Here is a 27,195-nt window from a genome sequence, read left to right as displayed (position 1 = left end):
CAATGACTATTAAATGCCTTTATTAAATTCTTACAAAATAAAATACGGAGTATGTCACTATATAATGTAGCAGACTATATAACAATAAGTAATGTCAGACTAAGAGGAGTGGTGTCGTGGGAAGGAGGGGGTGATTTGTGCCATGTGACATGGAGGATAAAAGAAGTTGCCTCTCAAAAAGGGTGAAAATGGGTGAGTTTTTAAATAAGGGGCGACTTGTGCCATGTGGCACTTTCAATGATTGGTTTTAATGATTGATTTTTTTTTGTCTTAATTTTTTATGATTTTCATATTATTTTAAAAATAACAAAATTTCTATAAATAGTAAAATAAAATACTAACCATTAAAATTAAAATCCAACACATACAAACTAAAACATAAAAACCACACATCAAACACATAAAAAAAAAATTATTCGATACACAAACACAAATAAATAACTAATAACTAATCATCATCGCTAAAGTAGTCATCGACTTCCAGTGGCACGTATGGTGGATGATTTCCCCTCTTGTTTTCCCAAAGATGATCTACCAAATCCGCTAAGAGCATGTTGTGGGTTTGGCTATTTCATACGGCTTGTGAATTCGCGATCCATTGCTCCATTGGAGTTTGTTGTTCCCAATACGCCGGGTCTAGTGTCGGGTCTTCATCGTTGAAGTCTTAACAAAAAGCTTTATCTTCATCCTCCAATATCATGTTGTGTAGAGTGATACACGCGTATATCACGTCATGCATCCTCTGCTTGTCCCAAAACAGTGAGGGAAAACTAATAACTTTCCAACGCTTTTTAAGAACCCCAAATGCTCTCTCGATATCCTTTCGCGCCGATTCTTGTTTTTTCTTAAAGTATTTTCTCTTTTCATCAATCGGGTCAGTAAAAGTCTTCACAAAAGTGGAATACTCAGGGTAGATGTCATCTGTCAAGTAGTATCCGGCTTTGTAGTTGTTGTTTGCATAAAAACCCGCTGTAAATTAAACAAAAGCTAATATTAGTTAACAAAAGCATATATAATATATTACTACATATTATATACTTAAACGTTAAGTACGTAATTAACCTGTAGGTGCTAAGCCAGATATAATTTCTTCCAAGACTGGGGACGCCTCAAACACGTTGATGTCATTGTTGGACCCCTGCTGACCAAAATATGCATTCCAAATCCACAAGTCAGTAGACGCAACCGCCTGAAGCATCAATGATGGTCTACCAACATCCCCTCGGGTGTGCGAACCGTGCCATGCGGTTGGACACATCTCCCATGGCCAGTGCATGCAATCAATACTACCGATCATACCAGGGAAACCATGAAGCTGCTCATGCACATCATATATTCGTTCAAGATCCATAAATGTAGGTATGTCGGTCCATACATTTCATTTATACCTATTTAAATTATTTATAAATACGTAAATGAATTAATATAACTAAATATTATGTACGTAACTATATAATATGTACGTAACTATTTAATATATAACTAAATATCATGTACGTAACTATATAAAATGTAACTAAATATTATGTACGTAACTATATAAAATGTAAAATTAATATAAATTGTACGTAACTAAATAATATATAACTATATATAAAATGTACCTTTACAAAAATATATCAGCGACTCCCGGGAAGTCCTAGCCGACATCTCCAAATGCTCGTCAAACAAGTCGACGCTACACCCATATGCTAATTGACGAAGCGCGGAGGTAGTCTTGTGTATCGGCATGAAACCCAGCTTCCCACGAGCATCCATTCTTTGTTGAAAATATGGATACCTTTCTTCCAAGTCATTTGTAATTTTCAAAAATAGCCGCTTGCTCATACGATAGCGCCGTCTAAAATCCCTCGCGCCAAATACGGGTCGCTCAGCAAAGTAAAGGCGGACCAATCGCGCGTATGCCTCCTCACGTCGACGTTCCAGAACCGTTCTTCTTCTAGGCGAAAGTTGGTCTTCCTCGTCCTCCTCGTCTTCCGCGGCTTGAATCATAGTAGTAACTGTCAAAGCAACGGTACTAAGAATAGCGTCGTCGAGATCAATTGAATCATCGGATGAAGAGGGTGATGGAGGATCCATATCCGTAATATATGTATATATTTATGTAAAAATGGAAGAAGATTTATGTGTGTGTGTGATGGTGTTTTGTATATATGTATATGTTTTATTAAAAAAGGAAGAAGATGAAGATATATATAGGAAGGGGAAAATTAAAAAAAAACTAAATAGCCGTTAATGGCTTTGGAAAGGGGGAAAAAATCTTGAAGTTTGGATGGTCAAAGATGGAACGGGCGAGGGGGAGAAGTCGGGCAAAAGGAAAGTCGGTGGACGGGGGTGGTGTGGGGGGCGAGGTCGGGCGAGGGTCGGGCAATTTTTGGTCCACTCCGTTTAGTCTCAGTAATAATAACAAAATGGAAACTCAATCGGTCAAGGATAGAGGCCTAATCTGTTTTTTTGGTCCGTGGCAAGGCCCAACCATTTTTGGCTACCTCCAAAATATTTGTTTAGGATACGATTTATATAATTACTAGTGCTTAGACCCCGTGCGATGCACAGACAACCCTAAATAATTTTTCTTAAACTTTATTTTAAGATTGTATCAATGAATAAATATAACTGAGTTGAACATAATAAAAATATTCTTATGAGTTGATTAATTTAAAGAAGAAGAATGCTAGATATACCTTGGGATTTATTAATGATACACGAGGGCTTAAAACGCGTACATTGCACGCCGGAGAGAAATTATAAAATTGATTGCCCATAGTAGGCGCATATAAGAAGGATTATGTTGGTTACCTGGATGTGATAGGTATTATGAATTTTTCCCCACTTTGATATATAGACCCACGTGGATGCGCTATAACCTTAAATAATTTCTTTAACACCAGTTCACGCATGCATGTAGCGAAGTAAATGTACTCCTATTACAACTAATGACCATTTTAAAAAAAAATTAATGACTTAAAATGCATAGAAAAGTCTTATATAACACTAAAATAAACCAAATATACCTCATAATTTTCATCACAAATTTGATAGGTTGTTCTTTGTATAAGATTTGAAATTTTATTGATCATTCATTTTAACTCCAATAGCACCAGTGGCATCTACAATCCTAACTTGCACATTAAACCTACAAAAAAAAAAAACAGAGATACAATTTTACCACACAACTTAATGATTATAGAGTTTTAATATAAAATATAAATATATACCTAGGATTGATGAGAACTCCTTCCTTGTTACATGAACAACAAATCCACATTTTGTTATCCCTAAAAGCATCAATAATGTCGACTGCATCCATGTAGAGATCGGTCAACTTAACTTCTTGAGAATAGTTCACACATTCCATTGAATACCATAACTGGTCGGTTGGAATAAAACCGATTGTTGCAACAACCACTTTATCAAACTGTCAAAATGAAAATGTTTATACATTAGAATGTTAAAAAGCTAGTTATAAATTTGAAAGAAAGTTATGTTAAAAAGTAATCTAATCAAAAAAGAAAAATTCACAAACAATGAATACTTACATGTTCGTCCATCAGGATCATCTCAATACTACCTATGTTATTAACATCTCCATATAGAGGTTGCTTCCATAGCCGCAAATTCTAACCGTTATCGTACATGGCTTATTATTTGGACACAGATTTCTAATTGAAACATGGTTTAGTGAAGCCATGCTAAAATTGATCTGTTATGTGTTTACGTTTTGAAATGCCTTAAAACTGAATAGAAGTGGCCTTATATAGACATAGACATGCAAGGAAGTAACCGCCACAAGCAATACACGAACGGTTACATATTCAAATTTCGAAAATTTGAACTTCTTGAAAGCATAACTAATCCGTTTTCGAAAATTTGAACTTCTTATAAAAGTAACTAATCCGTAGACCTTCCAAGGAGCAATATTATAATGATTTTTAGGCTTTCTTGCATTTTTAAGCATGCAATATAGGCAATAACTAACAAATTTTGAAGTGAGATTTATATAATGTAGGGATATCTGATATTTTTTGTTAAAAACATGACTCTTAATTTGTCATTAGACTGACCACATTATACTTGTAAACTCAGGTCAACATATTTTTGCTTATTCTAATTTAACTTTCCATGAATTAACTTCGTAGGTAAAAATGTGTAACGGGCTAATGGCTACAGAAAACGTAAATTCGTAAAATAAGAGGAATCATGGTTGTGAAAAAGTTATGATTTTCTTTCTCGCTATCTTGTATTTTCAATTTGCAAAAGCCCGTTACACTTATATAGTCTAGATTAACATGATGGGCTTTACAATAGCCTATTAGCCCAGAGGTTTTCGTGATTCGTGAATGAAGCACTTACGATAATGTCATACGTCGAGTTATTATAGGAGGAAGCCTAAGCCATTGGGGTTTTAGCCCACACAATTTTTCATAATATGGTTTCCTCCTGAGGGGTTTTGGGGTTCGAATCCTGCCATATACAAATGTGGTGAGAGGACCTTAGCAATGTTCTACTCATCTAACACATGATGAGCAAATCCTTTAGGGCATTGCCTAAAGAAAATACAAAATAAGAAGGAAACAATAATAACTATAGAGGCCTTTTGAAACAACAAATACAAAATATATTCATATAATAACTTTTATTTTATTTACCATAGACATGTTTTACTTATGTGTACAATATACTTTAAAAGTTATATGTTAAAAATATATCAATATTTATCGCTTCTTTTTACAAATATTATAAGGGGGAAGGGAATATGAGGCTGTTAGGCACCTAAGTTTGGTGAAAAACCCCTCACATACCTTTTTTTAAAAAGTAAAAATCATGGGGGCCATGTATTTATTTAAAATATTAAAATATTAGTATGTGAGGGGTTTTCACCCAAGTTGGGTGCATAACAGCCTCATACTCACTTTTCCCATATTATAATTGTACAGTACTCGCACAATATTACGGTGCGCATGGAGGCGAAGGTGTGTTGTTGACTGTTGCTAGTGGAGTCGACTTCGATTGATATTGATAATTGAGATAAATGTTAGTGGATATATTTTAGAAGATAAAAGATTGATAGTATAATTTAATCATTAAGGTTATATTGATCGATTCTCATATCCTAAAGATGTAATTTTTCAACATGAATAATGTAATATTTATTGTATAATTAAGATATATAGTAAAGATAGTATATAAGTATAGATATGCTAAACTATATAAGTAATTTGAAACATCAATCGTGCATGGTGGCGGAGCCAGAATATTTATTCTGGGATTGCCGAACAATTTTCATGATATTATTAATTAAGTGTAAAACTAAGCTATAAAATTAATTAATTAATTACACTAGTCTGGGTTACCAATTACTTTAAAACTGAATAAAACGATAAAAATATAGTACAAGAAATATAGAGTTTTATAGAAATTGTGAGAGATTGTCATGACCACCTTTACCATCACATAACTTATCCACTGATCATGCTTGCAACATGTATGTACGCCCTAGTATCAGCAGTATGCGTGTAAATGTAGCATGTCTATGGTAACTCTAGGATAAGCTTGATCATGGTCGATTTGTCTTGTAAACACATACACACAGTTATTAGTAGTATATAATATGACGTAAATTTTAATAAATTTGTTTAAGTTCGATCAGTAAATTCTTTGCCGAAGTAAAACGTATAGCATTTTCATTGTCAACCAAATTTGAAATCTGCTTTTCTTATATTTGTTTATAAATAAGCTATAACAAGAAAATAGACATATTACGTATCAAAAATATAACACTACAAAACAAATAACCTAATTCTTCACACTTATTTTGGAATATCTTGTATCTACGTATTTTAAAGTCATAGATTTATTTGAAAATTACATTTTTGGTCTCTCAAGTTGGCAGGATTTTCAGTTATTGTCTTTAACTGAATTAATTACAGAAAAAACCATCAAGTTGGTAACTTTTTTTACTTTTCACTCCGGACTAATAGCCGTCTATTTTGTCCGTTAAGTGAGGGGCAAATTCAGCATTTCACCATGATTCCTTCTTCTTCTTCTTCTTCTTCCTCACTCAAACATAAACCCAGATCACGGTGGCTGGAACACACACCGAGCACACACACACACACACACACACACACTAGAAACACACACAAACACATACTCGATGCGCACATAAACTCAGAAACACACGAGAACAAACACTCAACACACACACATTTGAGATCGGAAACAAGGGTTTGGATTCAGAATTGCTTGGATCAGAATCGGTTTGGCTAGAGTTGGTTTAATTCGAAATGCAATTGCTTTGTATTGTCTTTCTTTTCGACAATTACAATTTTTCGGCAAGTCAAGTTTTTCCAGAGAAGTCTAGATAGGATTTATTTTGGCCAGGGTTTGTGCGCAATTGATTCCTGATTTGATTCCAACATGTTTTGTGTTTTGATTCGAAGAAACAAGAGATAAATTTAGATTTTATCTTTTCCGGCGTGATTTTCAAATTTTCGGCCACCGTGATCTGGGTTTATGTTTGAGTGAGGAAGAGAGTGAAGAAAGGATTATGGTGAAATGATGAATTTGCCCCTCATTTAACGAACCTAATAGACGACTGTAGTCGTAGAGTGAAAAAAAATTGACCAACTTCATGTCAACTTGAGAGACCAAAAATGTAATTTTCTCTAGATTTATTTTCTTCGCATTTCAGCCTTGTGTGAAAAAATCGACCGTAAAAAATTAATACACAGTTTAAAGTGTATACAAATTTTCTAAGCATATACATCTTTAAGTGTGAAACAATGCTCAGGCATACACTTTAATTAAGTGTGTAAGAATTTGTTATATCAACTTAAATTATTTGTCTAAAAATTAACTTAAAACCTTAAGAATCTGACACGTAGATTTAACCAAGTCTTTTTGTTGAGTCCCAATGTTATTTATAAATTTAATGATGACAAATCTGATGTATAAACACTTAGAAATCTTTTGGTTCTTGTAACCTGATCTGGGTCAGACTGAGCTGACACAACTTACGATCTGTAACTGACCCAGATTATGCTTCATACTTTGTAATTGTTTATCTTATGGAAGCAAGTGTTGTTCAAGTTGCATCAAATTGTTATAGCATTCAATCCAAGTCGAAGAGAAGGATTGAAGATAGAATATCAAGTTGTTAGTGGAAGGCAGCTTGAAATTAGCAGTCAGCTTGGAAACACTTAAACAGATTTGCTCTTAACAAACGAGCAATATATCTGTGTCTGACAATCAAGTGAAGATAACAACCTAGATTTGTTGCTAAGGACAAATGACGTGACCAGGAAGGTTCCTGGAATCTAGGTTGGTGACAGAAATATATATGCGTGTCCATATTCTTATTGGAGGATCAAAATGACGTGCTGCAGGTTTAGGGGACCACAACTACGATGAAGGCACGATACAATATTCCTTTGATCGTCCAACAGAAGAAAAATACGTGGCTTAATTGGATACCAAGAGAAGAATGGTTTTTGCTTATAAAAGCCACATTCCTTGTATGCATATGTGTGACATTCCTTTGAATCATTTTTCACACAAAGTTTTCTCTGCTCTTACACACAGCTTAGTCTGTGAGAAGTCAGCTTGGGCTGCTTCTTTTAAGCGAGAACTTTTCTGATTGTTGTTTGTCATTTCAAGGGTTGTTTAGATATTTGTAGGTTATCTTTATTCCGCAACAACCCTGTAATTCTTTGTACAAATTTTATCTTAATAAAAGATTACATTTGAAAACCACAATCTGTGTTCAAGAATGTTTATTTACTGCTTTACTGTTTTATTGATTTATATTATCTACATTGCTTATATTATTATTTGAGTCGTTAAAACTACTTTTCATAAGTTAGTTAAGGAAAAAGTTTAGTTGTATTCACCCCTCTCTATAATTGTCTGTGTTCATTATACCTTGATATATTGATACACTTCTGAGACATAATACTTTTTCCTAATCTTAAACCCTTAAAGAGTAGCACCCAATGTCGTATTCAACGGAGTTGGATCCCAATACCGTCTTCGACTGTGTCTAGGGGTTAAGATGTAGACAATTGTGCTTCTAGAGTGGCTTCTTCCAGGTTCTACTAAAGGTAGAAAAAGACCCCGGCCTTGCTGACATGAAGATTAAATCTTTGACCTTTGTCTCTAAAGACAAAAGTTTCAACCATTTGATCCACTCAATTATTATATCTTATTGTAATTATTGTTAGTCAATCGTTATAAGTCTATTTGAAAGCAACTTATGTACCTTCGGATACCTCTAATAAACCTTGTCATATAACGAGATTGTGTATTACTCGAATTGTTTATCACATCAAGATCGAGGTCAAGAGTTGCTTACAATTTTTTGGTTGTGAATAATCCCCCTGTCGTGCAAAATTGGACAAACCAAACCCTATTATACATATCAAGTTGCTTAGACTGAATGTAATTTTTTTATTGTCCTAAATAAAAGTTTCACAGTATATTTTTTATTTTTCTAATAATAGGTAGTTATGTACGTACTCATGATAGATTTTGTGATTAAAAAAACTACATATAACATCGTAATTGTTTTCCATAGTTATTTGATTCTTTTTACAAATGCAATCTTCCTGCCTTGGCTCAAAGACAGGTTGTCAACATTCATGTGTGGAGATTGCTCAAAGACAGGTTACCTACTCGCTTTAACTTGTGGTTTCGTGGTATTAACCATATATATATCATTTGTCCTCTTTGCTTCATAGGGGTTGAGAACACACATCACACTTTTACTACGTGTAATCTTGTTAAAGTAACTTGGACCGCGATATCAAAATGGCTTGACATTATTATGCCATTCCACCTTCCCCCTTTTGAGCTTTTGGAAGCAATTGATCAGCTCCACCTAAATTCTTCTAAAAGGGCTGTCATTGAAACCGTTGTTTTTGTTACCTGGTGGTAGTTGTGGAAGTTTAGAAATGAGATTGTATTTTAATCTTATAAAAAGAGGGCGAACCTACTAACGGATTTGATCATCAGTACATCTTATCATTGGTACAGACACAGACAGAAGAAGAAATCCTATCCTGGGACGAGTGAATCAAAAATCCATTATTGGTGGTCTAATGAGTTTTTGTTATTTCGATTGTTGATATCTTTAGATTGTTTGTGTAAATGTACTTTCGGGCAATTAGTACCTTGCTAAGTTGTCCTTATATTTATATTAATAAATAATTTTCTGCCGTTTAAAAAAAGAAAAAAATCTTCCTGCCTTGGCTATCCATGTCAAGCTTGTTTTTCACTACTTTTTATCCCCTAGTATGATTAACCATTGTTTTTTTGAACGACAATAGAGTTGGACTCAGCGGCATGCCTCTTTATTGTTCAAGAGTGATCGAACCTTCACAAACACAATTAATTCATACGGGCATGACAGGTTGTGAGAAGTCCTACTAACCGTTCCAAGTGGAAACCGGCTAAGCCGTAAAACACCCTGTGCGCTTCCGCATAGGAAAGCACTTCCCATATGCTCCTCAAGGGAATTGATCATTTGATATATTAAAACTTTATATTTATACTTATATTATATATATTATTTTGAGTCATTAATTAATATTAATCTAATAAAGTAATAATTTTCCTTGACATGTTGACCAAGATACATAATAAGAGAAATCCAATAAAGTAATGAGGCGAGGACAATTTGTCCAAGCCCATAAAGTAAAATTATAATATGACCTTTTGAGAAAATTAATACTCTATGGGTATCTTTCAACAACTACACTTGAAAATAACAAATTATATAGAAATTTGATGTTGTGATACTATAAGCTGGTACAAGTGATTTAAAGGAAAAACCCCAAGACATATCACTCTAAAGAGTCGAACCTATAACATGAGATAAAACTAGGGATGACTCCAATCAGTTGATCTAGCCTTCATTGTCTATTTTTAAAATTAGAATTTGAAATATAAAAAATGACAACCAATCATTAGTTATTTAGTTGTCATTTACTCAACTTTTTTAAAAAGTGAAAGGCTACCTAAAACTTTAAACTCTAAACATTAAAAGTTAAAACTTTGTATTTGAGTATTTTTATAACCATAATTATGAATCCTAATCTTAGAGGGCGAGGGGAAAAATTTGACCTCTAACCTAAGGGAAAGGGATTTAATTTTTCGCATTTGGCAATAACATTTACACATGTGTACGACATAATTATTGAATGTAGTTGCATATGTGAAAAGAAGGATTTGTGTAAATAAACAAATTCACACATGAAAAAATGAAAATCGCACTATGTGCATGGACGATTGTAAAAGTCAACTAGCTAGCATTCAACTATATTGCCTGTTTAGATGAAAGATGTCGAATAACCTTTATAATGAAAGATGACGGAATTATAAAAGTCTTTACATAAATAATCAATATACTATTTTTGAATAAGAAATTTCAGATGACTTAAATGGAAGTAATATGTCAAAATCGAGAGTTAATATTAATTCTTGTATTCTTTAAAAAAGCGGGCTATGAACGACCTCTATCCTACATGACAAATATAATCCATTAATAACCAAGGTTTAAGTCGATGAATATTATTAGTTCTTTGATATAATGTTTATTGAAGGAAGAGTGGTCGGGCTTTGTTACCAGTTCAATTTCTAAGGCAACCGCATTAGTGAGCTTTCAGACGGGTGAGGCTTCATGGGACACGGGTCGGGTCAGTATCCGCGTAATCTTAGCCATTAAAGCGTCACACACGAAGTATTGTACTGTATTAGCTTTCTGTTAAAATAATTTTTTCTTAAAAAGACAGAGACCAAAAAAAGATTCTTTTCTTTAGACTAACTCCACCGCCTGACGTCATGCCACGGGGATATGCAATACGTCATAAATTTCTACCTATATGATGCCACCACTTTTGCCCATTTCCTATAACCTTCGATCATAACGAATCATTCTCGATCAACAAATATATCTATAATAATAATAGTCAAATTTCTTAGCCGGCAACCAAGATCACGACGTCGTTATCAAAATTCCATGGAAGGATTGAAGAGAAAAAAGCCAGATGAGGTAAGAAAAGACAGTAAAATAATTTCTTCAAGCAAAAAAATAAAGGACGAGAAAGATGAATTGCCTGCTGATGATGCCGAGTTAAAAGAATTTTTCGCTATTTTAAAGCGGTTACAAACCGGGTTTAATCATCTTCAAAAGAAATTAGCTGGTGATGATGATAATTGTGTAAAAGCCACGGGTTCTGGTTCAAGAGACCCGGTTTTCGAGTTGGAAGACTTTAGCCAAGTAGAAGATGGTGGCACCGAAGAGACGAGACCTAAGAATATCGATCTTAACGCTGACCCGGTAAACTGATCAAATTAAAATTAGGTCATGTTAAGTCGATCGTTAATTAATTAGATGTTTAATAATTTCTAGAGTCTTCATCAATTGTATGGTAATCCTAGGTTCCTAGCTAGCTTATTAACAAATTGTGTACTCTGGACTATATATATCAGTATATGTATGTTGTTGATTTTAATCACTTTAATATCTTTAATTAGTCGACCGATCGATCTACCATTTTTGTAGATTATATTAGTGTAGTTTAGCAAATGTAAAAATATATGCTAACATCTTTTTTTAGAAACTTTTCTTATTTTTTGTTGTTCCAACTTTTCTTACTTACTTGTAAGGTTAAGTTAATTATTTTGTGTTTTGATGTTGATATCCTCATCAGTAATGTGCGTAAATTACTTATATTATTATATATAATTTATGATAATTTGAAAAACTGAAAGTGATCATGGCAAAGGTGAGAAGTCAGTTGAGTTATATGGCTATTTGTTTGAAATTTAGATGCAAAAGATTTTATATCATAAATTGCATGGCCTCGAAAATCAATCACTTTACAAAGAACTCAGTTGCTTTTTTTTTGGAAAGGCAAATTTCATAACTCAGTTGCTACTTGCTAGGACTTGGGAGAGAAATTTCAAATGATGATATATAATAATATAAACATATAAAATGGTGAGTCCAATATCATAAGTTCAATCGGACTATAATCCGTTATTGTGATTTTTAGTATTTCTAAGTTTTTTTGACAAATGATGTCAGATAATTGATTTTTTTTCTTCTGTAAGCTTTTTTTATCTGAGATGTTTATTCATCTTTTGCAGCTTAACAGTAAACTCATTATACATAAGAGCAAAATCACAATGGGATATAAAAAATAATTGATAAGTTATAGAGTATATAGTACTTCATAAAGTTGTAGCTTTACTATTGTTAAAAAAAGGTATATTAAAAAATACATTTTTCTTTAGTGGTAAATGAAATTTATTTTCATGATGTTAGACGTCTACACGCGTAATATGACATTTTACCATCTGTACACCCTACACGTTTTTGACTTTAACCAAACACCTACATCTATATTTATAAGACCATTCTTAAAGGAAGGTGTACAATATAGGTGAATGGAAATAATAGATAGGTGAATTGTTAAGGCATATAAGTGATAGGAGAAGGGGAGATAGGTGAATGGTTTAGCCTAGGTGAAAGGATTGATGTGGGTCCACTTTAATTTATCTAATTATTTGTGTTATTTTGTTTTATTTTGATTGGCTACATTGTAAGGTATAAAATAAAAGTGGGGACCAAATGATAGGTGAATGATTAAAGGGAAAAGTGGAAAGGGAAAGAAATGAGAAGGTGATGCTGAGGTGACATGAAAAAGTGTAGGTGAAAAGGTGAACGGTTACAAATGGTCTAATGGATTGAGATCTTCTAAAGTTATTATTAACTTTATAGGTAAAGTTGATGATTTTAATCTTTGGATTAAAATTAAGGGTCAAGATTCAAATATCAACTTTGATTTTTAACCTTTGATTTTAATCCAAAGGTCAAGATTTTCTCAACTTCACCTATGAAGTTAATAATAACTTTAGAGGATCTTAATCCATTTACAATACCATTTTTGACTATCTATATTCAAAACCCAACCCACTAATACTATTTATTATAAAATTAATTTTTCTCTTCCATTTATCCAACTCAACTAAACTTAATATTTACATCCACCAAACTTACTTTTTAATTAATAATAATGTTTTTAGTAAGCACAATTTTAATGGACACTAGGTTGGTGGTCTATTGGTAAGGTCTAAGACTTTGAAAAATCTATCAGGATTCGAATCTCACTTCCTACGTTTGTAGGAGTGGATTATTAGGGGCAGGGGGGTCGAGAGTCGTGGGTTTCATCTCAGGTATGTATAGTTCGAGCTCCACATACTATGGCGCATGGGAGGTCTAAAGGGTGTGCAAACCCGATTCCCGGCCGGGGCATAAATAAAGGGGCATAAGTTTTTGAAATTTATATATATATAATGTATAATATGTTAAAAGATGTGTTAAAAGTTATTGAAATCTTATTTTCGATCAAGAATGTGTCAAGAAAGACTTGGTGGATTGGTCATGATAGTTATTAAGAACGAAATCATAGAGAACATAAATTGTGAAGAACTAATTAACTAATTTGCTATGAAGAATGCTAGGAGAGCTTCACGGATCATCGGGTAAATAAGTAACTACTGTGGTATGTAATTTTAAAATTATGATCTTATTATGCATATAATTTTCTATTGTAATGCTAATTATCGTTTATAAAAAAAGTTATTTATATATTGAATTCGGTTAAAGTTAAGGGCATAATTTTCTTTGCTCGGCCGAGGTGTTAAAATTCTCATCGCAGTTAAATAAAAACAAACTACATTACACATTTTTTACATCAATTACCTCTATATCAGTAACACATTACTCACAGCCGCCATCACCTACATATCAGTAACCGGATATTATTTGGAATAATTAACCGGTCATAGGTTAACCGGTTAATAATCGGTTCTGGTTTTGAAAAGAGTAATCGGTTAGTAACTCACGGTTTCTGGTAAATTATAATCGGTTTTTACTATTCCGATTACCGGTTATAAATCGGTTCGGTTCGATTAATCGGTTTTTTCTAGCACCTCTAGCCGCCATCGCCTCAAACAATTGCATCTCACGGTTTAGGGGCCTGAACCATAGCCTGAACTCAACATAGCTCATATGGGCCTAAACCAGAAGAAATAACCAAACCCAGCCCACTTCTACAGCGGCGCGTGGGCCATCGAAATCCATATCCACTCAACAGCAAGATAAACATGACTGAATTACAAAACACAAAAATATAGGTCATTCCCATTCTCACCCCCACACACCTATCCCTCCACGCGCTCTCACCAATCCCAAAACCCCAACCGCGTGTCTTGCACGCAAAACCCTTAGCGCGTGACAACTACTCCACTTTTGCCAACTTATATCAAACACACTATACAGACACCAGGTTTTAATTCACATTCTTCTTCTTATTCTTCAAATTTTCAATCATTTTCTCAGCCTAAACGACACCGTTTCGGATCGAATTATCAGCATTTTACTACAGAAATGAAAATTTTTGTGAAAACACTGAAGGGAACTCACTTTGAAATTGAAGTCAAACCTGACGATACGGTACCATTTTCATTCCTATATATTGATTTTCAATTGTTATTATATGTATTCTGTTTATATTTTTAGTTTTTTTTTTTTAATTAATCGCAATTTATATTGTTTCAATTTAGGATTTAGAGCTTGTATATTCAGGATTGAACAATGTACATGTAGTTATATGGTATTAATGCAGCTGCAATTACTAAAATGTTTATTTATAATTATATACACACACACAATAAATACATAGATATATAATTAATGTGTTTGTACAATTTTACATATATGCATACCCCATATATGTATATGTATATATATATATATCATTATAATTATATAACCATATATACATACAAATAGTTGTATATGGTAGGGAACTCGAAAAAAGGTTTTAAGGAGAGAAGTTAGAATGTTAGTTTTTGATTTTTTTTTTTAGCTTGTTTTTTTGGATTTTAGTTGTTCCCTTTTTATTTTTTCCATTCTTTTTTTAAATGACTCATTCCCAAAAAAATTAAGATAAAATAAAAATAAAAATTTTATAATCCGAGTCAATGAGCTATACAGATAAGGATACGGTATCAGCTTCATTAATAAGGGTAGCTGGTGGGAGTGATTGGTGATGGGGTGATCTACCTAACAGTTTCTGCCCTTAGACGTCATGGCTCCGCCATAGACTAACAGACTTTGTCTATAGCTTACGGGCGACGCCCTTTGGTAAAAATTTATTGTTTTAAATATTATTTAAAGTTTTTTTGAAATGGCTTTAGTTAAAGTTATAATGAAAAAATTGAAAAAAGAAAAAAAAAAGCTAACAAATATCAAAAATGAACCTTCTCTCCTTAAGCCACATTCTCTTTTGATCTCTATCCTAGTTGTATATATATAACATAATAATAAGAAGTTACAGTAATTGCAGTTCAATTAATTCCATAACTACGCCTAATCCTAAATATACAAGTTATAAACAAACGCTATGTATATGTACGGTGTGTTTTATATTAGTTTTCAAGTAATTGGGTAAAAATGAACTGTGTGTTGGTTAAGCGAATGATTGCTGCAAATGTAGGTTAGTGATGTGAAGAAAAATATAGAGGCGGTTCAGGGATCAGATGTTTATCCTGCCGCGCAACAGATGCTTATTCATCAGGGTAAAGTGTTGAAAGATGGGACTACTTTGGAGGAAAATAAAGTTGCTGAAAATAGTTTTATCGTTGTCATGTTATCCAAGGTAATGAGTTTAATGCTTTACTGTTTTGTTTACGCGGTTATTTTAATTTTTTAGAATTGAAGCCTTGAAGGTGATCTTAACGGCTTCTAATTTAGAATGTGAGTTAATCTGATGCTAGATTATGTTGATACTTTATACAGTCAGTTTTTAGATGATTGACTTTAATGTTTTGTTGTAATAGTTTTCAAATGGTCAATTTCATTGTATCATTGTGAGTTATGACATTGATACAACGAGCTTGTTGATACAATTAGTGTTAAATGATCAATTTCATTGTATCGTTATAACATTGATACAACTAGCTTATGGGGATTGGAAAACCCCTAAGATTAAAGCTTGATAAAATTAGTTGAAACTTATATTAATGATTGTATGCCGGCACATATGATGAATTAATCATTTTATTGTTTCATGGATTCTTGAAACACCGAGTTTCATTGTATACAAAACTATAAAACAGTTTTCTTAAAGCGTTAAGTGAAGTGGGTCGATCGTGAGATTTTGTGCTTAATTGTCTAAGCAGGGATATAGTGAAACTAAACGGACACATAAGCAGCCCGATTTTAACTGTCAATCACAAAACTGTAACTAAAATTTTTATCTTACATTGTTGTGATACAATTAGTTATTTAAAGACAATATCAGGGGTACCAAATTTCTAAACGGGACTTAGCCACCCGTGAATGGGTACTTTCAAAGAACTGTTGTAGAAATCACCATGGTTAGCTTTCAAGTGAACTTGCAGAACTACTAATAATGTAAATAGTTTTTCATTTGCTATTTTATTTAATTCCTCGCAGAGCAAGAGCTCCCCTGCTGGAACTTCAACTGCAGTTGCTGCCTCAAAGGTACTGTTTTATGATTTAGTAATTAGGTTCTCAATCTTTCATTGTTGGTTAAAAAATATGGTCATGAAAGTTATATTACTTGTTTATGGATATTGTTAAATATGTTGTGTTGAATCCAGGCGCCTCAGACGAGTGCCGCTTCTCCTGCCATTCCTGTTGCAGCAACCCTGTCAACTCCTGCAACTGTGACACCGTAAGCGTAAGCTGTTTTTTGTTATATATGCAATAACTATTTCTATTCAATTATTCATCAATAAGGCCTGTTTGGGTTGCCGGATATTTACCTTTTGCCACAAACAAAGCCAAGCCTATTTGGATCTTGATCTTGGTTTCAATTTCAATAGGTGAAATACATAATCCCAACGTGTGCTCTGTCATGCAGGGCTGCATCAGTTCCTCAATCAACTCCAGTATCAGCGCCAACGTCTACTTTGGATGCCCTGTCTGGGGATGTTTATGGGCAAGCAGCATCACATCTGGTTGCAGGGACCAATCTGGAGGGTGCAATTCAGCAGATTCTTGATATGGGTGGAGGTACATGGGACAGGAACACAGTTATACGTGCTCTACGTGCTGCTTTTAACAATCCAGAAAGAGCTGTTGAATATCTATATTCTGTAAGTGCTTTAACGTCCCCTCAATTTAAATTAATATACAGACAACTAATGTGTGATTATTCTCTACGCTATGATAGGGCATACCTGAGGCAGCTGAACCTCCTCCTCTTGTTGCAGCTCCACCAGTGGCAGGTCCGCAAGCTGTGAACCCTGTGGTTCAGCCACCACAAGCCACACAAGCTGCAGCTGCTCCTTTAAATGGACCAAATGCAAATCCCTTGAACCTCTTTCCTCAGGTACGTCTGTTAGATGCCTATATATGATATATATATATATTCATAACATGGAACAAGTTGAATGATTCAATATTGGGATAACAGGGTCTTCCTGGCGTGGGTGCAAATGCTCCGGCGGGTGCTGGTGCAGGAGGCAACCTGGATTTCCTGCGCAATAATCCACAATTTCAAGCTTTTCGAGCGATGGTGCAAGCTAATCCACCGCTTTTACAGGTAACCTATACCCTATTAGTTTTAGTTGTTTTGTACGTGTAGTGTGTACACAGTACACATATACTTATAAACATCAATTAATTATAAATTGCTGGGTGACAGACAATGCTTCAAGAATTGGGGAAGCAAAACCCTCAGCTGTTGAGACTCATTCAAAATCATCCAGCTGATTTCATTCGCTTGATTGATGAACGCGTTGAAGGCGGGGAGTACGTTTTACTGTCTTTGAATTCTTTTTGTGAAATTGTTGTTTACAAGTTGCCAATCTTGACACATATATCAATGTTTACATGGGACTCATGGGTCGAAACTGTCAAAGATTAAGTCGTTTTATTGAAAAACATATTTGACACATTATTATTATATATATATTACGTCAAGTTTTTGAGCATAATATTGTTCCTCATCCACCCAACATGATCCATATTACTTGTTATTTTAATTAATCACTATATATCTTGGGCTCAATATCAGGAATGTACCTGGACAGCTCGCTGCAGGTGCGCCTCTGCAAATAACAGTTACAGTTCAGGAGCGTGAAGCTATTGGGCGTGTAAACTCTTCCACCCGTTATTATGTTTGTACCTAGAGTTTTAATGGTAGACAAAGTATAAAACGTTAACATTTGTGTTCATTGTGTATTTTTTTTCAGCTAGAAGCAATGGGATTTGACAGAGCCGTAGTACTGGAAGTATTTTTCGCATGCAACAAGAATGAAGAGCTGGCTGCCAATTACTTGCTAGACCACATGCATGAATTTGAAGGCTAGTGTTGATAATCGGTGGTGGATTATAAATTTTTTAAACCCGTACCATCTCTTTTCGTTTCTCTATATCCCCCTTCTTGTGGTTATTCACTCCGTTGCACCTTTGGTTAAGTGGCGGAAGATCAGTAGGACCAAAAGGGGTCTTGGTCCCTCCAGAATTTTGGGATATATGTAGCAATTATTTAATATTTTATAGTAAAAAATAAAATTTATGTGTACCCCTCTTAAAACTTTAAGATATATATAGGTATTAGATTTAGAAAAAATTTGACCCCACCTATAGTGATATTCAAGTTCCGTCGCTGCTTTGGTTGGTGAATGTTGATGAATCCGAAGCGTATGTGCACTTGCAAAGTCTATCTTTTTAATTCTGAGTGCATATACTTTAGGAACCTTGGAACAAAAAATCGAAATGCAACTAAAATTCAAGTTTATTTCTGTTAGTTGTGCGATTGTTGTAATGCGTCAACTAGCTTGTCTATAGGAATAAGAGGTTGAAATAGGAATCCCATAACAATTGTCTAGCTAATGGGTGTATTCAAGAAATATGAGGTTGAAATAGGAACCCCATTACAAACCATAATCGAAGATGCTCTAAAAGTTAGTCAATTGTTCAGCCTAACAGGCTAACAAATGATGGACCATGCTACAAAGGTCCAAATAAATTGACAACATAATAAAGGACAACCACGATGGTCGTAGCACGTGGATATCACATCAATATTCAGTCCATGTTACTGTTTTGTTTGTGCATGCGTGGTATGTTAGGGTGGAGGGAGTACTCCACAGGTACCCAATCTCTCCTTCAATCAAAACCTTTTAACTTACAACTACCTAATTTTTACTCAAATCATACCCAATTTTATTTTTTTTTCTAATTTTTTTTCTACATAAATATATTACTAACTTAAAACATTTTATTAAAAACTTAAATAAACATTACACAACACTTAAAAAAACAATACATAACATTTTAAATAAACACTACATAATAACTACAGGGACTAAAAATGTTAAAATTGAAAGTTTATAATATAACACATACATGTTTACAAAATTCTGAAACTACAGGGACTGATTTTGGTAATTTTCGAAAGTGCTTGTCTTCTCAAAAAAAACCACCTGCAAAAAAATTATATATATATATATATATATATATAAACGGGAAGGTTAAAAAAAAGAAAAAAAAAAAAACAAAAACAAGGGGGAGAAGTGTTTTTCAACGGTCAAATTCCTTACCCAACAATCGGTTACATAGCCCGAATTGATACCCGAAATCTCCTACCCGATAGGTGGGGGTGGTGTTGCCGATCGGGTACCGCGTACCCAAAGCTCTACCCGACATGTATTCCCTCCCATGGGGGGCTTAGGCATAGGACGAAGTGGACGATCGGCCGAGGTTCGATTTTTTAGGGGGTCCGACTTTTTTTTTTTTTTTTATCTATATATATAAAAAAATATATGTTGTTAACTAAGTCCGTTACAAATTTTAACAATTATCAAAAAAATAAATAATAGTACTTAACAAAAAAAAAAGCTCACCTACCATTCTGTTATAACATTTATCATCGTTTTTATATCTTAGTTTATATAATTATAGTTATTGCATCAATCCTCTAGGCCATTATTTTTTTCTTGGCCGAGGTCCATAAATCCTCAGAGACGGCACGTTCCCTCCTACCTTATATGAACGTTTCACATCGTCTAACTTTAAAGAAAAATGTGGGGCAATGTTTGATTGGATTTCTTAGCTGATGGTAGCATATAATGTACCTTTGAGATGACATTTTCAAGAGTGTTTTTTGTTTATTAGGTTCTTGCGTTTTTGTTTTTTTTTTGTTTTCATTATCGATTACAGATCTTCTGGAGCTGCATAATCATGGGGCCAACTGCAAAACGAATGTTTCAATCTATTGTTTTGCTTGGTTGTTGAATTTGAAAGACGATAAATGATAAGTTCTTTATATCGGGTATCACAAAATGGCGACTCACATTGTCCATGACATTAAAGCATTGGGCTTTTTTTAAGACTAAAAACCTAGTTTTGAGTATGGAATTAACATGGGAGGCCCATGCTTCCATTTCATGTAGATACATAGTTTTTGTTCTGTTTATATGTTTGCCTGTATACACTTCCATTTCATGTAGATATATAGTTTTTAGTCCTTTTATGTCTGCCTGTATACACTTTCTTGTTTGTGTACCTTTAGTTGTTTTTTTAGAAGGTGCTGATCTAATATCATAACAAAAAGTCTAGATTATGTTGTCTAAATTGAGTCCATGATAGAGAACCCCCTCATCCAATTCCTAGTTGGAGGAAAACCCCCCTAGCTAATAGCCTACTCAAAAACACAACAACATATTAGGAGTAAGTCTTGTCTCCTTAGACTTGAACATGTGTCTCCTCAAATCTCAGCCCTCGTAGAGGGACTTTTTTACCAATAGCTTATCAACTTCATTGGTTATTGTATCTTTAGTTGTTGATCAACAAAATTCGCCATTCAAAAAATAAGATAAATAAAGAGTTGCCGAGCCTAATACGTATAACGCGAGTTATTAAAAACTCTAAACAAACACTAATTGGAATTTGAAAATAAGGAATGGACTCTGAACTCGTGGTCAAAGGCATATACTAAGTGGATAGTAGCTCTTAATATTGTGATTTGATGTGTTATATGTTCATAAATGTTGTCGAGCCTAATACTGTTTCTGAAATCTACTTTCCTTGGTACGACGGAAATAAATGTCATGTACTCAAGTTCATAAGGAGGTGCCTTATGTATGGACTCATCTTCAGGAGGATTAGTCATAATCAGCGCTACATCAATAAAAAACCATCCAAGAACTAATCCTCCTAAAACCAACCTTATACTCAGGACTAGTCTTGGACCCACAATTTATTTTATTATACACTCACAAATAAAAAAAAAAAAAACTTTACACAACTCGTCCATGGGGAGACGAGTGACCAAGGATGAGTCCAAGGACGAATCCAACCTTATGGTGTTCAACGAAGGATGAGTCTAGGACGAATGCATAAGGCACCTCCTAATTATCTTAGTTAGGCATTATAAGTTCCCTTTTTTAAAGTCTAAATTATATATGGAAAATGTTAAACGCAGCCCGTAGGGCTGCATTTAATAAAGTGCATAAAAAATTGTATCTTCCATATTAAAAGCCCACCCCCTGAATTTTATCTTAAGTGTACAACTATCAGAGGCGTGAGCTAGGATTTCACGTTGAGGGTGACTCAACCGTATTTCTTTCTCGATCGTTATATACAATATAATGCGAAAGACATAATCATTTAATAATATGTTAGTAAAATATAACTTTATTGCGATGGTTTACTTTTATGGACCAAATGTAAAGATTTTACTTGAACTGTCATGGCTAGAAATCATACAATTATAGATTGGGGTGACTTGCTTAAAAAAAATCTTTATATTAGTTGGCTATGAGCTAACTTTGCAATGAAAAATATGAATGGTTGTCATTAGTTGGCTATGAGCTAGTTTTGCAATGAAAAATATGAATGGTTGGTGGGAGCTAAGCACCTCCAGTCCCCCTACTAGCTCCACCCCTGACAACTATCTAATGCACCTTAACTATTGCGTTTAGCAAATTCCATTATATATTGCCTTAACTCTATAATTAATTAGGCCAATGAAAACCACAAGATAAGTATTTTACGATTTATTGTTTAACATGAAAGATGATACTGATATCATATGTTTTGATTAACTTCTGAAAGCTATACATTAAATATTTGTATGTATATTATAAAGTATGTAGTGTATATTAAATTGATCAAAAATTATGATACCAATATAGCTAGTAGCCTAGTATCAATGAAATAAGATGCATGCTACCCTTTGATGTTGGCCATGATGTGAATCACACTACTACTTGTACAACCTTCCTTTTACGCACTTATACCCGATTTCTTTGTCGATTTTCAAATGAAATTGATAAAAAGATATCAGACATCTTCATTAACTTACCATATACTCGCATTAAACATACTTGTACATTGTACTTTAATATAAATTTTGTACAATATGATAAAATGTAACAGTATATTTAATATGAATGTCACCTCCTATTTTCAAATACTTAGATTTGATAGCTAAAAAGTAAAGGGTTGCAATCCATAGTTAGGTGCATAAAATCATCGTGACAAGAAGAAATATCCGATTGGTCTGGCCTAAGAAATGCTAGATTGATATCTATGCCTTGTGTGGTCGAACCTAGTGGACCTCTATCAATTCCCTTCTTTGAATGTAAATCTTTTGTACATCCTATAGCACCTCATGTACGGGTTTTGGATATAGGCACTAAACTTTTGGTGTCATGTTTTAGTCTACCTACCTTAGTTGGCCGTCTCCAACTGCCGGCTTGCCCAGCGTTTAGCGTGTCAAAATCATCGCACAACCATTGGAAGTTTGGTTGTCGGCATGTATATCCTGGTTTGTTGGCAAGGAATACTGAGATCTTTGATGTGTTTGATTCTAATTTTTCAGTGTAACTTTTAGTTTTAAATTTTTTTTATCCTCCTAAAACTTTATAAATACGTTTACATTTTAACTATTTTTGATTACAAAGTCAACAACTCAATATCACAAAAGTGCAATAATCTTTTTGCTACTTAATACCATACTCTCTCTTAGTATTATTAACGTTTTCAAATATTAATATTTTTCTATTGATAATTAAACTTATGTTAATTTTAAGTTAAACATTTTTCAAATAAAAAATTTATCATATCTTTTCTATATCTTTATCAAATATATTTACTACATTTTTAAAGAGTTAAATTTTTTTGAATTTTAGTATATGTCTTAAATTGAAAATTTGAAAGATCCAAAATAATCCTCGATCTGACATATTATATTATTTATATCATGTTAGTTAAAGTATCTATAGTATCCCAATAACTAAAACGAACTCGACTTACTCAGATTATACTGACACTGTCAATATTATCACTGATCATCACTCACCTCCCACACCTCACAGTTGCCACTATCATTATAATTTTTTATCGTCCTGACGCATTACACAATTAGCATGCTAGTTCTTATCAATCATGTATATAAAGCACACACACTTTTAATTAGTGATGAATTTCTTACATAATACTATCAAGTTTGATGTTTTTGGATTGGAAATATATGGTTTGTGTCGAGATTGAGTAAGACTTCTTCAATGCAATGTCTTTATGAGTTTTTAGTTTTCTATAAATATTCTTTGTAAGTTTGTTTAAAATTAGAGATTTTTTTATGTATGTTTTTATTTAAAGGCATTCCTTTAACTTGTCTAAACTAAAGATTTACTTTTTGTGTATGTGACTTTTTGATATATGTAAGGATGATTGTTGGAAGTAAAATTAGAAAACTTAAAGGATTTATAATAATTTGTAAAAATTTAAAAGATTTATAAAAATATGATAGTAGCAATTAAACAACAGGTGATTCATTTGAGATAGCTAATGACTTGAACTATTTAGGACCCACAATAATGAAATCTCATTCACGTGCCCATGATGTACAAATTGTACTAGAATCTAATCATTAACATTTACCATTTCATTTCTACCTACGTACGTTAACTCAAAATCTCAAATCCTATTATATGCGGCCATAACAAGTTCTATCAAGAGAAAACTTTTACAAGTAGATAAAATAGCAAGTCTGGCATATTCTTTATTATATATATATATATAAATATATAAACAAACTTCATATATCACCATTATTTGAACAACCAAACTAAAGAATTGACCATGGAGAAGAAGAATATCAATAACAAAAACCATGACCAGAAAAACAAGGGTGGCATCATTACTATGCCCTTCATCTTTGGTACTAATTTTAAATTCTTGTTTTTCATGAATACTAACAAATATATGTTTTTCACTCATGATGTTAGTTTTTGAGTTCTAATGTCACATTGATTTTTGTTTTTGTAGCGAATGAAATTGGAGAGAAGTTGGCAGTGGTTGGGTTCCAAACAAACATGATAAGCTACTTAACACAACAACTCCATATGCCCATGACTCAAGCCGCTAATACTCTGACTAACTTTGGTGGAACTGCCAGCTTGACTCCATTGCTTGGTGCTTTCGTAGCTGATTCTTATGCTGGCCGTTTTTGGACAATAACTGTTGCTTCCACCATTTATCAAATTGTAAGCTTTTCTTTCTTTATTATAATCAAAAGGTCTCGGTCTTTGTCTTTTGGACAGAGACCTGGCTATAATATCATTTGTTACACCCTAAGCCCTAAGCGATATACTGGTCTAATCTGACAACTTTAGACCAGTATATATAGCTAATTTGACAACTTTAGACCAGTATATATAGCTAAAGGCTTAGGGATGTTAAAATATTACTGTATATATTTATATGTATTCTAAATCTTACTAGGCCTTTTTTTTTTTTTTAAATTAGGGAATGATATTATTGACATTATCCGCAATATTACCAAAGTTAAGACCACCACCATGTATAAATGGTGAAATGTGCCAAGAAGCGACTACAAGTCAACTAGCAATCTTGTACATATCACTTTTATTAACATCAATCGGGTCGGGTGGAATACGACCATGTGTGGTGGCATTTGGGGCTGACCAATTCGACGAAACAGACGAGAAACAAAAGACTAGCACATGGAAATTCTTTAACTGGTATTACTTCAGCATGGGAGCATCTATGCTAGTTGCGGTGACAGTTATAGTTTACATTCAAGATAATATTGGATGGGGTTGGGGTCTTGGTGTTCCATCTATAGCAATGGTTTTTTCGATCATTGGGTTCGTTATTGGGTACCCGTTGTATCGCAATATGGATCCTTCGGGTAGCCCGTTTACTCGGTTGATACAAGTTTGTGTTGCAGCTTATAAAAAGAGAAAGTTGCCTATGGTTTCTGATGCTAAGTTACTTTATGAGAATGAAGAGCTTGATGCATCTATTTCTATTTCAGGAAAGCTTCTTCATACTAAACAAATGAAGTACGTCCATCTTTTTATTAAAGCATTTTAAAGCATCATATTTGATAGTATTGCCCAAGTTATTTTTTCTTTATGTGTTTCTGCATATAATAGTTTTCACTTCTGAATGCTTTACCTTTTTTAAAACAGCAAAATGACATTGAATTAGGCCATTTTAGTTAGCAATTTAACCAAAACACATGTGTTTAAGTAGAACCACATAATAATTGTGGTGTTACTTTAATTAGCCGATTGACAAGCATTTTTGATGCTACCTTTTTGACTTTTGGAGTCAAACCTATTAGCATACAAAATACTCAATGATGTTTATATTTTTTTGACTTAAACACCAACCCATTACCATTTGTAACATATGTTGTATTTTTAACAGTTAACATACAATTGAACAAGATTTAATGAAACTTGTCTAAGTTAATTTGAAGTCAACATACGTTTGTTAGACCAAAAAAGTCAAACTGTATATTCTTAAAAGACAAACTAAAACTTGATACATTTCAGATTTCTGGACAAGGCTGCCATTGTAACGAAAGAAGACTTCCCAAAAGGTCAAGAAAAACCCGACTTATGGAGGCTAAACACGGTCCATCGGGTCGAAGAACTAAAGTCAGTGATAAGAATGGGCCCGATTTGGGCCTCTGGGATTTTTCTAATCTTAGCTTATGCACAACAAAACACTTTCTCCCTACAACAAGCCAAAACAATGAACAGAAGTCTGACTAAATCCTTCCAAATCCCAGCAGGCTCAATGACAGTTTTCACCTTAACCTCAATGCTAACCACAATAGTCTTTTATGACCGTGTTTTCGTGCCCATTACACGTAGAGTCACAGGGGTACAACGGGGAATAACCTTTTTAACTAGGATGGCAATTGGCTTAGCAATATCAGTTTTTGCCACATTAGTAGCTGGATTCATTGAAATAAAACGCAAAAATGCCGCTTTTGCCCATGGCTTGACTAACTACCCTCACGAAACTATTCCTATATCAGTCTTTTGGTTAGTGCCTCAGTATTGCCTTCATGGGATAGCTGAAGCATTTATGTCAATTGGGCACCTTGAGTTTTTCTATGATCAGGCTCCTGAAAGTATGAGAAGCACCGCGACTGCATTGTTTTGGATGGCAATTGCTGCTGGAAATTACTCTAGTACACTTTTGGTGACCATGGTGCATAAACTTAGCGCGGGTCAAGATGGGTCAAACTGGCTCCCGGATGATAATTTGAATAAGGGAAAGTTGGAGTACTTTTACTGGTTGATCACATTGCTTCAAGTTGTTAATTTGGTTTACTATTTGTTTTGTGCAAAATTCTACACTTTAAAGCCTGTTCAGGTTGCTCAAAGAGTAGATGAAAATGGTGTTAAGGTTAAAGGTGATGGGATTCAGCTAGGAACCAATGTTTAATTTGGGTCTTACTGATGAATGCACATTTGTTCATTTGCATTCTCTTTTGGATAGAGATACAAAGAACTAGAAATTAGAAAGTGTGTATGGAAGTAATTTTAGTCAGAATTGACATACGTAACTATGTAAGTAAGTTATGCTATCCAATATTACTACTGTCATATTACCAAGTAATAAAAATATGCATAGTGGTTATTTGTTTATGGTATTTGTTAAATGTAATAAAAAATACTTGGGTATATCCTGTGGCATCTCGAGTCATATATTTAAGAGTCAAGAGTGAAAACATAACTTTGCAAATACATTTAGAAAGTTAATTTTTGTTTTAAAATAAATTAAAAGTGAGGTTGTTACACACTTAATTTGGTAAAAAA

General features: G+C 33.6%; 3 protein-coding genes and 1 long non-coding RNA gene across 4 annotated transcripts; 2 read left to right on the top strand and 2 right to left on the bottom strand.

Annotated features, from left to right (window-relative positions):
• Window positions 1-664: 664 nt before the first annotated feature.
• On the bottom strand, window positions 665-2,079 carry LOC122597369 (protein ALP1-like). Its single transcript, XM_043769969.1, has 3 exons — window positions 1,645-2,079; window positions 1,063-1,315; window positions 665-969 (listed from the first exon to the last, which is right to left on the bottom strand). Exons 1-3 carry the CDS (start codon window positions 2,077-2,079, stop codon window positions 665-667), a joined length of 993 nt encoding a protein of 330 aa, XP_043625904.1.
• Window positions 2,080-14,371: 12,292 nt separating this feature from the next.
• Window positions 14,372-18,626, top strand: LOC122596607 (ubiquitin receptor RAD23d-like). The gene is made up of 10 exons (XM_043769219.1): window positions 14,372-14,521; window positions 15,567-15,728; window positions 16,529-16,576; window positions 16,696-16,769; window positions 16,959-17,193; window positions 17,271-17,429; window positions 17,514-17,642; window positions 17,745-17,851; window positions 18,117-18,195; window positions 18,295-18,626. Exons 1-10 carry the CDS (start codon window positions 14,456-14,458, stop codon window positions 18,409-18,411), a joined length of 1,176 nt encoding a protein of 391 aa, XP_043625154.1. The 5' UTR covers window positions 14,372-14,455; the 3' UTR covers window positions 18,412-18,626.
• On the bottom strand, window positions 16,260-17,370 carry LOC122596608. Its single transcript, XR_006323344.1, has 4 exons — window positions 17,278-17,370; window positions 16,861-17,173; window positions 16,656-16,759; window positions 16,260-16,579 (listed from the first exon to the last, which is right to left on the bottom strand). It is a non-coding gene; the product is annotated as an uncharacterized LOC122596608 (long non-coding RNA).
• A 5,514-nt stretch (window positions 18,627-24,140) lies between the features above and the next one.
• LOC122595511 (protein NRT1/ PTR FAMILY 3.1-like) lies at window positions 24,141-27,024 on the top strand. The gene is made up of 4 exons (XM_043767879.1): window positions 24,141-24,272; window positions 24,380-24,597; window positions 24,860-25,419; window positions 25,918-27,024. Exons 1-4 carry the CDS (start codon window positions 24,194-24,196, stop codon window positions 26,819-26,821), a joined length of 1,761 nt encoding a protein of 586 aa, XP_043623814.1. The 5' UTR covers window positions 24,141-24,193; the 3' UTR covers window positions 26,822-27,024.
• Window positions 27,025-27,195: the final 171 nt, after the last annotated feature.

This window comes from Erigeron canadensis, chromosome 4 (assembly GCF_010389155.1).
Source record: "Erigeron canadensis isolate Cc75 chromosome 4, C_canadensis_v1, whole genome shotgun sequence".
In the NCBI taxonomy this organism is placed as follows: Eukaryota; Viridiplantae; Streptophyta; class Magnoliopsida; order Asterales; family Asteraceae; genus Erigeron; species Erigeron canadensis.
The sequence above is the reverse complement of the archived record's forward strand: the minus strand, read 5'-3'. Positions and strand labels throughout refer to the sequence as shown.

Coding starts and splice junctions, on each gene's coding strand:
- LOC122596607 (XM_043769219.1), top strand. CDS start 14,456: ATGAAAATTTTTGTGAAAACACTGAAGGGAACTCACTTTGAAATTGAA. Junction 16,577..16,695: donor CTGCAGTTGCTGCCTCAAAG/GTACTGTTTTAT, acceptor TGTTGAATCCAG/GCGCCTCAGACGAGTGCCGC. Junction 17,852..18,116: donor GAACGCGTTGAAGGCGGGGA/GTACGTTTTACT, acceptor GCTCAATATCAG/GAATGTACCTGGACAGCTCG.
- LOC122595511 (XM_043767879.1), top strand. CDS start 24,194: ATGGAGAAGAAGAATATCAATAACAAAAACCATGACCAGAAAAACAAG. Junction 24,273..24,379: donor TACTATGCCCTTCATCTTTG/GTACTAATTTTA, acceptor TTGTTTTTGTAG/CGAATGAAATTGGAGAGAAG. Junction 24,598..24,859: donor CTTCCACCATTTATCAAATT/GTAAGCTTTTCT, acceptor TTTTTAAATTAG/GGAATGATATTATTGACATT.
- LOC122597369 (XM_043769969.1), bottom strand. CDS start 2,079: ATGGATCCTCCATCACCCTCTTCATCCGATGATTCAATTGATCTCGAC. Junction 1,316..1,644: donor ACGAGCATTTGGAGATGTCG/GCTAGGACTTCC, acceptor GTGCATGAGCAG/CTTCATGGTTTCCCTGGTAT. Junction 970..1,062: donor ATCTGGCTTAGCACCTACAG/GTTAATTACGTA, acceptor TTTAATTTACAG/CGGGTTTTTATGCAAACAAC.